Raw genomic sequence first — 13,034 nt, 5'->3', positions numbered from 1 at the left:
TTAGCGACAGGAACGAACGGCAGAGAAACGATAGCTGAAGATTGCAGTTCAACCTGAGTTCTGTTTTGGAAGTTTTTGTTTATTTGTATGGTATTATTCTTCTAATTCTATTCAGGCATTGATAGGTTTTGCTATTTAAATATTTCCTCTTTTTTTTTGGATTTTTAAAATTTTTATAATATGTATATTATTGTCACAGTTTTCTGTCAACCCCCAATTTTCCCACCCTCCCCCACCCTCGCCCTGCCCCCACCCCTGCTGTAATGTCGTCAACAGGCGAACTCCTCGAAGTTGCCTAGAGTCGGGTGACGAGGTAACATGTTCGGCGTGAATCCGAGACTGTCCGAGTGACTCCGGAGTGTGTCACAGGTACTCTGGAAAAGAAGAACGGGAAAGGGGGAAGGGGGGGAAGGGGCGGGGTCAAAAGTTCAAAGTGTTAGGGGGAGGGGTAATGAGGGAGTGGCAATGACAGTGTGGAGGATGGCAAGGCAGCACACATCGAACAAGCACGAGAGGGGTGAGCAAGACGATAATCAAAAAAGACAGAGACCACAGAGAGGAAAGAAGTGGGGGGAAAGAATGAAAGCAACATCACATTGCATCACGTGCCATGGATTGGCAAGCCACAATAAATACACAGGGGAAGGGCACAGCGATAGAGTAGACGGAAAGACAAGACCAAGTGAATTTGAAGGGAATATGAAGGGAATAAATACATCAACAGACAAATATGAGCCGGGAAACGCGAGCAGAGGCATGGGTTTATTGGCAGGAAGGGCGACATTGACGACATCCGCGTGTTTGAGTTTCATCAGGGATTGAGGAAGGACAAAGAATAAGGGGAAAGGACAGATGCGAATGATATGAAGGTAAGAGGGGAGGAGAGAAAGAAATTGTTTCTTTTAGTCTTGCGTCTTGTACTAGAGGACGATAAAACCACAGGGTCGTTTTTAGGACAGTGGCATGTTTGCATACACCTGAAGCAACTGCGGTTGTTTCAGTGAGTGGTGCTCTCATTTCAGCCATAAATGACTGCTTGGTATACTTGCAGTGGCTAGCAGAACCTGCAGACTAAGATCCATTTTACAGAGCAAGCCCATTGCATGCAGACCTGTGATGACATTACAAAGGAATGCATCTAGTGATGTCATTGATCACAGGTTCCATTACAATAGCCTCTTAAAATGGACTTTAATACTGCAGGAACAGCTTTTTAATGGTTTGACCAGTGACAAAAATAAGTAAAAATATAGAAATGAAGGTCCCAATTTTAAAAAAAAAATCATTGTCCAACTTTAGAAAAATCTCTTAAATCTCTTTTCACATTTATGGTACTTGAAAGCTATAGCTTTTATGACTTATTCCATTGATACAGGTTCATATACGGTCATTTCTCCTCATGACCTGCCTCAATCACAACTATGTAACATATACTGCTATCTGCGAAATGGCAATTTTTATACTCTGCAACACTTCCCAAAGTCCTGAGTGCTAAGCACTTAAATATAATTTTAATCTCTTGAAATATTAATGACACCCCCTAAAATCCCCTTGATGTTATAAGCAATCCAAGTGGAAATCTGAGTAGGAAACTTTGAAGTGTCAGAATTTCAAAAGAAAAGAGAAAAAATAAATGATTATAAGACGAGCTGGTTGCAAACGATCTATCACACAACGCCCTACTTCAGAGCAATGTCTGATTTGTACCAGTGGGATTAATGGGGCTTCTCTGCTTTTGACAGGTTCCAACTGAACCAAGCTCCTCCACACTAACCGCATAGGTATTAAGCAACATTTCTGTCAGCACTACAAACAAGCTATTATGCCTTTCAGCTGGACAACCGGGTGTGAAATCCCGAAACTCCTGATATGATCCTCCAAAATAAAAAAATAAAACACAGGCTGCTCAATGTTGAGTAGCCCAAGTGTTGTTTGTGAGAGTGAAAATTGTGCGTAAAAACCTACACAAAATCCACCATCTCCTTTGTGCTTTTCATGCTTCAAAGTGCACTTAACAGGCAAACCACCTCCCCCCAGCCTAGACACCCCAGGAGCCCTTCCATGGCATTGTCGGTTTGCTCCCCACCCCGCCCCGGCAAATTGCAGGCACGTCAATACTGACAAGCAGCGGTCTCTTTGCAACTCCCACAAGCCCTTTGGATAGGCTGCTTCTTTTGAATGTGGAACAAGAGCTGCCATGCACTACAGCTGTGGTAAACTAGTGTCAAATGCTGAGTGGCTGGTCCAAACGGACGCTACTTCATGATGACATGCTGTGGAGAGGCAGGCCAACACTGCTCACATAAAACAAGCAGGGAAAAAAAAAAAAAAAACTTGATTTTAAAACGCAACAAAGACGACACCCCCAACTGCCACAAACTGACAGCAGCAACAAAATGAGCCTCTCCCTTGTGTTCCATCCACACCTGTATTTAATATGCCTTTAATTAGGCAGGTGTGGCTTGTTAGCCAATAGGCTGGTTCCCATACAGATTACAAACATGTGAATACGATTAACATAATTAACATTCAGCTTCTAGGAGGTGGTGAAGGCTCTCCTGCACACATGCCAAAATCACACATTGCAACAGCTGGCCAAGAATGCATTATGAGTTTTTTTTTTATCATTCCCAATTTTACAAGAAATCTCATGCCAACAAAACAATGGTAATAGGCACCACCCTATGAGTATGCCTTAATTTAAATCTGACAGCTAGGCCAACCTCTGAAAGACTGATAAATTACACCAAATGTGAGCTTTTAAATGTCTCCATTAACACATAATAAAACAAACAATCCATCTAAAATTCTTCAAATGTGACTCCAGAGGTGAACTGCATTTGTTACACAAAATATAATATACACCAATCTGTTTGCCTTATCGCAAGACTACCAGTATCATATGGGCTAAATGACTGCTTCTGTATCACATTATCCAATTCTAATAATTTGTCAGCAGCATTTTTAAAATATTTATAAACCATATACCAAAAAGGTTATTTTACAACAATTTTGAATTGTATCTCTCCAAGAAATTATTACATGTAGCTACTTTTTTCCTTGTTACTATGCAATGATTATCAGCTTTTTGTGTTAAGAAATTAAGCTTCCTATCTCAGACTATAGTCAGAATATAAAATATGCACAGACATATTTTGGTACTTGTATTGTGTCCCCTGCAAACTGTCACAGCAGCTAAGGATTGGGCTATGATGTAATATATTGTCAATTGCCATCAAGCATTTTTGAGTTAGTAAAAGAAAATTATACAAAGCAATACAATCTGATGAAAGCGAAATTTTATCCCAAGTGAACTACCACAATCACATTACCCAATGCCGTGCAGCCCTCCACCTTCTTTAATTTCCATGGAATTTCCATGGGTTTTTAATTACTCAGCATGAAAAGGCTTGAGTCTGAACCTAATGCTAGCCTTAGGAGAATACACCCAATTACCTCCTGACCACAATTTACTATACTATTCTATACAAAATGGAAGGGCTCATAGGGCTACCTGCAGTAGTGTAGTGTAGTGTTTCTAAATAAATCTGACAAGGCTAATTAATCCCTTATTGACTAAATACACTTTGTTGTAAGGTATACCCAAACTGTCTCTCCGTTGACAAATTACCCTTTTTTGGATGACTGCATTTGAACCCATTTTAACTGGAATTTAAAAAGTAATTGTTCTCAGGCCATCATTGTTTTCCTCTTCTTCTATGTTTTTGTTTTTATTACTATTGCATATGTTACTAGTTGTTGGAAATGGTGATGAATTATTTCATAAAATACATTCTTTTTATATATGCTAAATTAATTTTGAATCTACCTTCCTGGTGGAATTTGTCTGCATTTTCCTTCAAACCTCCTAGTAACTGCAGGCTGCAAAAAATTGCAAATGGCCAGCCTGTGCAAGGTAATTTCTTGCAATCTGCCAAAAAACACACCTCAGGTAAGAAGATAACTTTCATGGAGAGGAATTAATTTATAAATTAGAATACAGTTCACTGAAGACAAAATGGGTGAGGAGATTTATTTTTTTGTCCAACTGCTGAAATCCAGCACCAGCTATACCCCAATATATTAACACAGAAATCTTTGTCTTGCTTGGAGACACTGTTCAGAAAGATTGGTGGCATGCTATTGGTTATTGCTCAAAGCCACACAGAATTGCCAATGCTGATTTAAAAGCCTTTAGGGACCCCCAATAGTGCTGATGGGGCAGACTCCATCGTCCAGTTAGAGTCGGGCACGAAATGTGATCCATATTAGTACATTTCCCCTGTGTTTTAAAGGCAGAATCTTTGGAATTACTCTCATGAATGTCCCTAGCAGTACTCTGCTGTCCAAATCAGACACAAAAAGACACAAATTCATGCTTGCACACTTATGAGAGCAAAAGATGTTTTTTAAGTGTTGTGTGAAAATTTAACATGGATTCCTCTATGTTTGTTTATCACCTGGATGGTTCCATCTCGGTTGCCTTGACCACCATACTGGATAAGCACACAACATAAAAACTGCTGATGTGCATCAGATTTTTGCAGCTAAAAGTTCTAAACACTATCAACGGCAGTGTGGCCTTGGACTGTATGCTAGTGTGCATCAAAACGTTTTTCACTTTGTGCAGTGTTTAGGTCTTATTCTCCTTTAAGGTACAAGCACAGATCTTCTGTGAAATCTTTCACATTGGTCTACATCTTATCACATTTTGTCTGAAAAGACATTCTTCTGTTCTATTTGTGGATCCTCCTGAGTAAGTACTGAAAAGTAAAAATCAGAACATTTAATTATTACATATGACTAATACACTTCCTTGCAGACTGATGTTGAGTCTTCCTTGCAGACATATTTGCATATTTAAAATGCTTAAAAAGGCCATGCTGTATTAACCAGTAAACTGTTTATACTATTCTTCTTGGAAGTACAAAGCTATGTAATGTTTCAGAATAGGTTTCATTGTTTCCATGATATGACAGCATACAACTGAATGCCAGTGTCCCTGGATGAAAGCAAGCCCCCCCAGTGATGAGTAAAAACTGCTTCTCCCTTTCTTCAACAACATACACTGCCCTACAGTTTCATTCACTGGATTTGCTGATGGTTGCATTTCATACTGGCTGACACTGCACCTCATGCCTGTTCCCCTACCTTTCCCCTGATGTAATATCTGTGATACAAAGCTTGCAAAGAGTGCAATCTCTGGAATTAATGCATCTTGCACCAGAGTAGCACAACATAACCAGTAAAAGCTCCAAACCAGAAGCAAAAGAAATCACTGAAGACAACTTAGATTAACAGAGTAACACCTTGGTTTTTATAAAAATAAAAGTACAGATATCTGGCAAACCAGACTGAACTGGTCGAAATGTCCCTGATTCCACACTGGCCTGCAGAACTTAAATGCTATGTATGCTTTGATACATATGTGACTTGGGTGAGAAAAGGCTGATTGTATTGTATTGTAATGATCGTATGACTTATATGGGCAAAAATGGAAGTGTAGTCACAGAAATCATAGCATGGCTCTCTTTGTTCATAACATGCTCATTGTTCTGTACCAGCATTATGTGCCTACAGAAAACCACATTTAAACTTACGGAGTTAAGTACGAGCCATTGGGAGAGGGGTGGGATTGCAACTGCCATTCCCACTCATTTAAATAATTGGGTGTCTCCTTGTGAAACCCGCTCTTCTCAGTGCAAAGACACTGGGCTCAATTTTCGACAGAGCCCTCCAGACAAAAGCAGACACAAAAGGGTTTTTTTTTTGGCTATTTTCTGCATGGAAAGGTCAGTGAATGCTGAGACCGTGAGATTGCGATTTTCAACACCTCCTGCGACAGCATTTGTATCAGGATGGGAGATCAGGGTTCCCACTGTCCTTGAAAACTCTTATATGTTCATTCTGGTGAGTCATGGACAAAGTCTTGGAAAGTACCCACTGTCCTTGAAATGGACGTATACATGGACATACATACATACACATATATACATACATGCACATTATTTCTTTGCCCACAAAGAAAAATATTCACATTTAACAACTTCAGTGTCATTCCCTATCATTCCAGCAGTCTCAATGTGATAATACAGTGTGCCTAGGTCTCCTTCATGGCCTGGGTACTGCCATTTAATCACTGATGGGATGACTACATCGTCTTGAATAAACTTGAAAACATTGTTAGTCTAAAGGAAAGAGGGCTCTTTGCGCTCGGATTGCACTTATCTGACAGATTTCAGTTTTCATACAAATAAATGAAGACATTTCCGAGTCCCATACAATTCATGTTTAGGGCTTTTGCTCATCCAGTAATAAATGCTGCCACTTAGAACTGTCATTTGTACACAGGAAAAAAAAGATTCCATTGCTATTCAGAGAATGCACAACTCTATGCATCAGTGAAAACTGGTGGAGACCTACCAATCACTTTACTAGAAGCCTGCCTTAAAGACACAGCATGATAGTCCTATGCCTGAAAAACCTTCAGAAAGCCACAGAAAACTTTTGCAAGCAAGATGGTTACTCAGTGACTCGAAAGTTAATTATTAAAGACCTTAGGGTTACAACTGACCCAGATTTTTCTTTCAAAACTCACAGGAAAATATTTCACGACTGGCATTTTTTAACTAAGATACACAGAAACATGGAAACAAAAATAGGTCTTTCCCTTTCCTAAAAGAAGCAGAAAAGCTGATCCATGATTTATTATATCTAGATTGGATAACTGCAAAGTCTTTCTATCAGGCATCTCTAACATCAATGTAAATTATCTGCAACTGATATAGAATACTGCTCCTAAAACCCGAAAAAGAATAAAAAATGGCCCCATTTCTATTTATAAGATCTAATTTCCTGCAACCCCTCTACACAACTTCATTTGAATAAGGCTAGCTTTTTGACTGTTTGAAGGACGGTGAAAGAAAAAAAAAAATCTGATTTTGAAATTCTGTGTGTGAATCAGACATTGTCTGAGTCACAAAGATGCTGTTCATAATGGGGCAGGACAGTCTCAGTCTTACCGGCCCTGTCCCTACTTCTCACTTTTTTTCCATGTTGCCACAGCCAGTCCCTGCAGAGACTACAGTGTGCCACACTGTCCACTGCGTACTGCACTTTATTAGCTTGCCCTCCTGTTTGACTGCTTGCCCTCTCTGTATTTGGGCTCTGGTCTCCCCCTTTCACCTGCAGCCCCTGAGATTACATGTACGCAATTACATTTTACCTAAAAAGCATCTGACCCACTCACACACACAAATTCATGTGCATGAAAGACATCTTAACCGCTGAAATAAGAGCCGTTTCAATCACACATTACCGATGGAATCACCGCAGTGGAAGGATGGACTGTTCCGACTGTTATACCTGAAAATTAATAAGCTAATTAAAAATTCTCTTCCTTCACTCTTCTCCAAACTGCATGATAGCTAAGTTCACAGATAAAAAGGTTTGCCACCTCAGAAGGCTTCCAAAGAGGCCTAATCCACAGTGTGCATGCGAGAGCACTCCAAGATAAGACTAACTTAAATTTGCAAGCGTTCACCCTCAATGTAATCTTCTGAGGAAAAAAAAAACACACTGGCGTGCCAGTTATGGCTTTACATCCGTTTATGATTATCACAAGAATTTATCTAATTCAAGGGAAATTATTGTCTGTTGTTTGAACTTCATATGTAGACCACAGTACAAGCTCCCATTTTGAACAGAAAACCAGCAAACCAGCTGGAACTGAAACCACCAAACCAGCTGGAACTGAAAGGGTTAAGTTAATTAGTAACGGTGCAAGGTATGAGATGGATCCCGGTGTGTCTGAACAGAGAGAGAGAGTGGGAAGGAGGGTCTATTGTCAATGGGGATCGCTACCTGGGGGCATGATTAGGCGTGACACCAGGGCTGGTTGGGTTCTCTGGAAATTCCTGGAATAGACATGATGAAAAGAAAGATGAAGAAGGTGAATGAAATAAAAAAAGAAAATAAATAATAATACAATGCAGAGGTTAAGTAAATAACAAGTGTTTCAAAACAAATCATTGTGGTCATTGGGTACAATGGAATAAGGCACTCCAGAACATCAACATCTTGACATGTTAAAATGTTTTTACTTTTTTATTTTTTTATATTAAAAACATTTTTGATATATACTTAATGAAAATACTGTGCGGATACTGTTGTTTAATACTTGTTTTATGAAAAAAGACTTTCATACATTATGCACAATCTTGAGACATACTATAAATAGATATTATACTTCAGCAGTCACTTTTTCTACTTTTCATACCACTTCAAAAAGATTTTTAAATAAAATTCTCTTGTTCTTTTTAATCACTACTGGAGCCACTGTATTGAGTGTATTAATTGCTTAATACTCAATTACATTCAATTGCTTAATTGAATGATATCTGAAAAGGATTATATAACCAAAGATTAACTCTCTTTTACATTCTCTTTTACATAAATGCACCAACATTGATATGTGCTAAAATACAGAATAAACGCCAAATATATTAAGGTTAATTAAGGCTCTATTAAAGGTTAAATTCACAAACTACTAAACATATATTATGACCTCCATGTATGGAAGTAAATTTTTAAAAACTTTCCTACATTATCATTTAGCAATATTGAATAAAGTATTCCATTTATACATGACATATAATAATTGTTATATTTTATTATATTAATTGTATTAGGGCTTGAGTTAATATAATGAGATACATTAAGTATTATTAAGTATTATTATTAAGTAAGACTGGATTTCCGAGAAACCCTTTTTTAGCACAGGTACAAGATACAATTAAGATGGCAGTCTCTCTGTGGATCTGTGTCACAACTGGCATTATCAATAGAACACAGGTATTGTGAAGGGTATTCTGGAGAAATGATCATGGCTGGTAATTGATCTTTACCAGCATGTGCAGTTACTTCCTAATCCATCGCATAACTAGTAGCCTGAGGTTCACTGTTTCCATGAAACCTGTGTATAGCGTTTTTTTTGTCTCAGCCATGTCACATGGGAAGTCTTCAGTAATCAGAAGAGAGTGAGCATTGGTTAAAAAAAAAGTATGGAATTTGTGCAATTTGCAGCCAGAGAATTCCCTTCAATGTCATTCCTACGGTTTCATTCGTCTGAATGTCAGAGTGGTACAAAATGACAAGTAATTATTACATTAAACATTTTGCCAGATTGTTCATGCCCTGGAGTGCAGCTGTTGATGTTATTGCATGATTATTAGCGACAAAATGATCTCTACATTCATCCTGGTGTTGATATCTAAAATGTGAGTGTGATAGTGAGCAAGGTGCTGCTCAGTCACAAACTCAAGAGCGAAAAAGAAAACAAAACACTGAACAGCATGTTACAATAAGCGCTATCGGCTGCAGCTAACATATTGAGCAAGTTACTGACTCATGAGCACTGGCAATACCATGACCCCATAGCTGTGTTAAGGAGACTACAAATATAAAGAAATACATTCACATTCATTGTAACATGCTAGGATTGGACCAATTGTCACTTAAAACAACAACAACAAAAAGCACTATTTTATATGACAACTAAAATTGCTGAATATCTACCATGCAATAGTAAGGCTAACAGAGATATCTTCATTTTTTAGACTCCCCAAAAACACTGTGGGGTGAAAAATATGGCATGAGGTAAGAAATCTTTATTTCTTTTATCAGTATAATTGGTAAACGTAAAACAAGTGTCGAACTGCCAAGATAGCATATGTAGTGAATCATGAATTTATTCTGCAGGTATTAGAAGACTGTTTTGCACAGTACTGAAAGCATAGCAAGTTAAAACAGAAAGTATGAAACACTGACTTAGGAATGCCACAATCACAATGAACTACTGATAAAGCTACTTTTAAAAAGTAAAATAAACACATGGCAGAAAAAAATAACAAATACTAAAACATTTACAACTAGTGCAAAAATAATTCAGAATAACTGAAGTTAACAACTGGTAAAATGGAAAAGGTAAATGGTTAAGTAACGGTATAGAGCAGGTCATCTTTCTTCGGTTTCTGCTATTATTATATCTTAACTTTGATATTACTTGCTGAAAAATATAGCATGTTGTTGGGTCATTTTATTATGCCTCAGAATCTCACAATTTATAATTGAAAGGAAAATTAAAACATGCAACAAAATTAAGTAGTATCCAATACATATGATTGTTCATTTCAATAAGTTCTATATCTTGTAAAGAGACATATTTCTGTTAGTGCCTAAATGCAATACAAGAAAAACAGGAAGAAAAAATGTAATGATATTTGTTCAAAAGGACTGATAATGCCATTATAAAGCACAGACATAAAACACATGTATATATACTCAATTACGTATATTATCATTCCTCAATAGAACTTGCAGTTTTATTTCTTAAAGTATTTTATTATATTATGCAAATATTCTGAATGCAGTTTTGCTGCATCTTTCCTCTAAACTACCAGTTTTAAAAGGAAGGGTCTTATCTCGTATCTCTTGGGAATCTTTCCAAATTGATGGTATGCACTATAAATCATATTCAGAGAACAACCACCACAAGTAACCACAATAAAAAAACCCAAAACAAAACAAAACAAAGAAATTCAAAGCCATACGTTCAAAATTCTAATGTGTCACTTTGATGCTTAGATGCTTAGATGTTCAGCTCAGACCTTTGTTGGGGAATATGATTGGTCACTTTTACCTGTATAGTAGCCCCTCCCCCAGGCATTGATTGGGGGATGATTTAGAAATATCAAGATGAGTATCAGACATTACGATTCTGTCCCCTGGTATCCAGAGATACATATCATTGTACATATACATCTTGCAGTGATTCCATTCTTCCAATGTTCGGCTACACCAGCATCTGAGCTGATCTTCACAAATGAAGCAACCGTGCATGCATATCATTCAGGCAGAGACAGAGGCGCATGTCTTTTTTTCAGAATCTCGCACACTAAGGAGTCCTTAAAGGGCCATATAACTGTCATCCAACAGATGTGCTTTTTGCTTGGAGCACTTTTAGAAAGGGAAGTCACAGAAGGGCATTTACACTTAGTTCCCTCAGTAGATACGATCGTGTCCTCATTAGGAAATGGTCTGTGTCCGTTGAATGCTCATTACAATATTAAGAAAGACTTTCAGTCTTTTGAACACTGCCTGCATTTAGGGAAGGGAGTTTTACACTTATTTTGAAGATATTTTGCTGCAGTTCAAGCAGCAAAAATTCTTGCATTGAACATGGGAGATAATTATTTCTTAAGGCAACAAATGCAACTGGTAAGAGTTGCCTTGAAGTCAGTTGGGGCATAGAGAGACAGACCATCACCCACTTACGTTCTGGAAAAAAGACCTGACCTCCTCCACACAAACCACAATCATGTCAACATTCAGGCACTGAACGGAGCACAGGTTTTGCAGAGGCAGGAGAGGGAGTTAGTTACCAGATTGTCGCTCTGACACCGTCGTGGCCGTTTCTTGCGTATGAAGTAGCCCAGGATTTTATCTTTAAACACCTACACAGAATGAGCCGAAAGCACAAATGGGAGAAAAAGCAAGACATAAATGTCTAAAACGGACATCATCTCTACCAGCAACGTAAAACCAGTACTGCTGCAACTAATATTGTTACTAATATACAAATGTGCCTTTCAAAAACCTTTCAGGTTAATATGGTGCATAGCTCTGCATTGTGTCCTGCCAGGTATTTCTGTTCAAGTCCAGCAAACATATTGGGATTCTGGAAAATTATAGCACGGCCTAAGAATGTGCTGTTAGTAAACCCAATATGCTACCATGACGGCTGACACATGGAAGTACTCGGGGGAACTGTATGTCTCACCAACTTAACAAAGATCACAGCAAATCCAGAGAAAATCTGTAGGGCCTATTAAAAGAGCTAAAATCGTGTGTATGTGTAACATGTGTGGTAGGCTTGAGTGGTGGTCGATTTTTATTGAACTGACAGTGTAAGTTTCCACAAATGAGAGGTTGTAAGTCCTAAACTTGTCAAGTGTAAGTATGCACAAATTCCAGCAGTATCCCAATCGCTCAGCATCGGTAGTGCATTTAAGAGAGGGTTTTTTTTTATCCTTAAATGAAATTTCTTTCAACAATCTCCAGATTTCTTGTAGGTATAGAAAATACACAATTCATTACTCAGACTTAAGGAAACTGCAGTCAGGTTAAATTTGGGTGTTCTGTTTTTGATGAATACTATTGATGGCAGCTCCTCCTGTTTAATGTGTGTCTAAATCATTGGGTGTCTTTATTCTAAATGATCGTTAAACCAATAATCCTCTCCCATATTTTCCAGATAGGCTGCCTCCAGTATTGCATAGATGAAAATCAATGCTTGTGGAGTGCATTTTCAATCATCTTCAATGGGGGAAACTATGGCCTGCCATAGCATTTGGTGAACAACAGGAAAAATCATTTATCTTGCTCCACAAGTGATTCAATGCACATTTGATTTCAAATCGATAATTTTAATTTGTCAATGCATATGTATCCACTATGGTCTGAGGAAAAAAATGAGAATGAGTTGAGAAAAAAAGCCCCACTCAATTAAACATTTTATATTGGCATGTTATGTATGGCATGTGACCTTTCTATGTCCTTGATTGGGATTATTAACAAAATTGTTGCTGTAGCCAAATTGGTTTTGTTGAAACTGCAATCAAGTCTGTCTTTACTCTATCTACAGGATAATTGAGTGTCATTGGTAGTACCCACCAATTTGCGCCGAACCTCTTACACAAGTAGTTCAATAACTCAGTGCTTTGCTTCACACTGCTCTGCAAACAGCATGCTACCCATTTTTTCTCATCACTGTGGCTCTTCAGCCAGCAATGCCACATCTGCTTGGTTCAAGAAAAGTCATCATTTTACAAGACAAAAACCAACCAAACACAAAAGTGACTACGTACCTCATATAAGTAGTCAAATATTTCCAATATTGTCAAAACACTGGCGCCGATAAACAAGCCCATCTGTCCACCAATGTCACCTGTGGATGAAATGTTTGCCAGTCTGTT

At 38.1% G+C, this 13,034-nt stretch overlaps 1 protein-coding gene across 1 annotated transcript in view; it reads right to left on the bottom strand.

Annotated features, from left to right (window-relative positions):
• Positions 1-258: 258 nt before the first annotated feature.
• Positions 259-13,034, bottom strand: part of asic1c (acid-sensing (proton-gated) ion channel 1c) — an 84,410-nt gene continuing 71,634 nt past the window's right edge. Inside the window, exons 8-11 of the mRNA XM_036519365.1 lie at positions 12,927-13,006; positions 11,442-11,513; positions 7,864-7,916; positions 259-374 (exon numbers count right to left, since the gene is read on the bottom strand). Of these exons, the coding sequence (XP_036375258.1) occupies positions 296-374; positions 7,864-7,916; positions 11,442-11,513; positions 12,927-13,006 (284 nt within the window). The 3' untranslated portion in view covers positions 259-295. The remainder of the gene's footprint in view (positions 375-7,863; positions 7,917-11,441; positions 11,514-12,926; positions 13,007-13,034) is intronic.

The sequence above is a fragment of the Megalops cyprinoides genome, chromosome 24 (genome assembly GCF_013368585.1).
Source record: "Megalops cyprinoides isolate fMegCyp1 chromosome 24, fMegCyp1.pri, whole genome shotgun sequence".
Taxonomy (NCBI): Eukaryota; Metazoa; Chordata; class Actinopteri; order Elopiformes; family Megalopidae; genus Megalops; species Megalops cyprinoides.
This window is presented reverse-complemented; position numbering and strand designations above follow the sequence as displayed.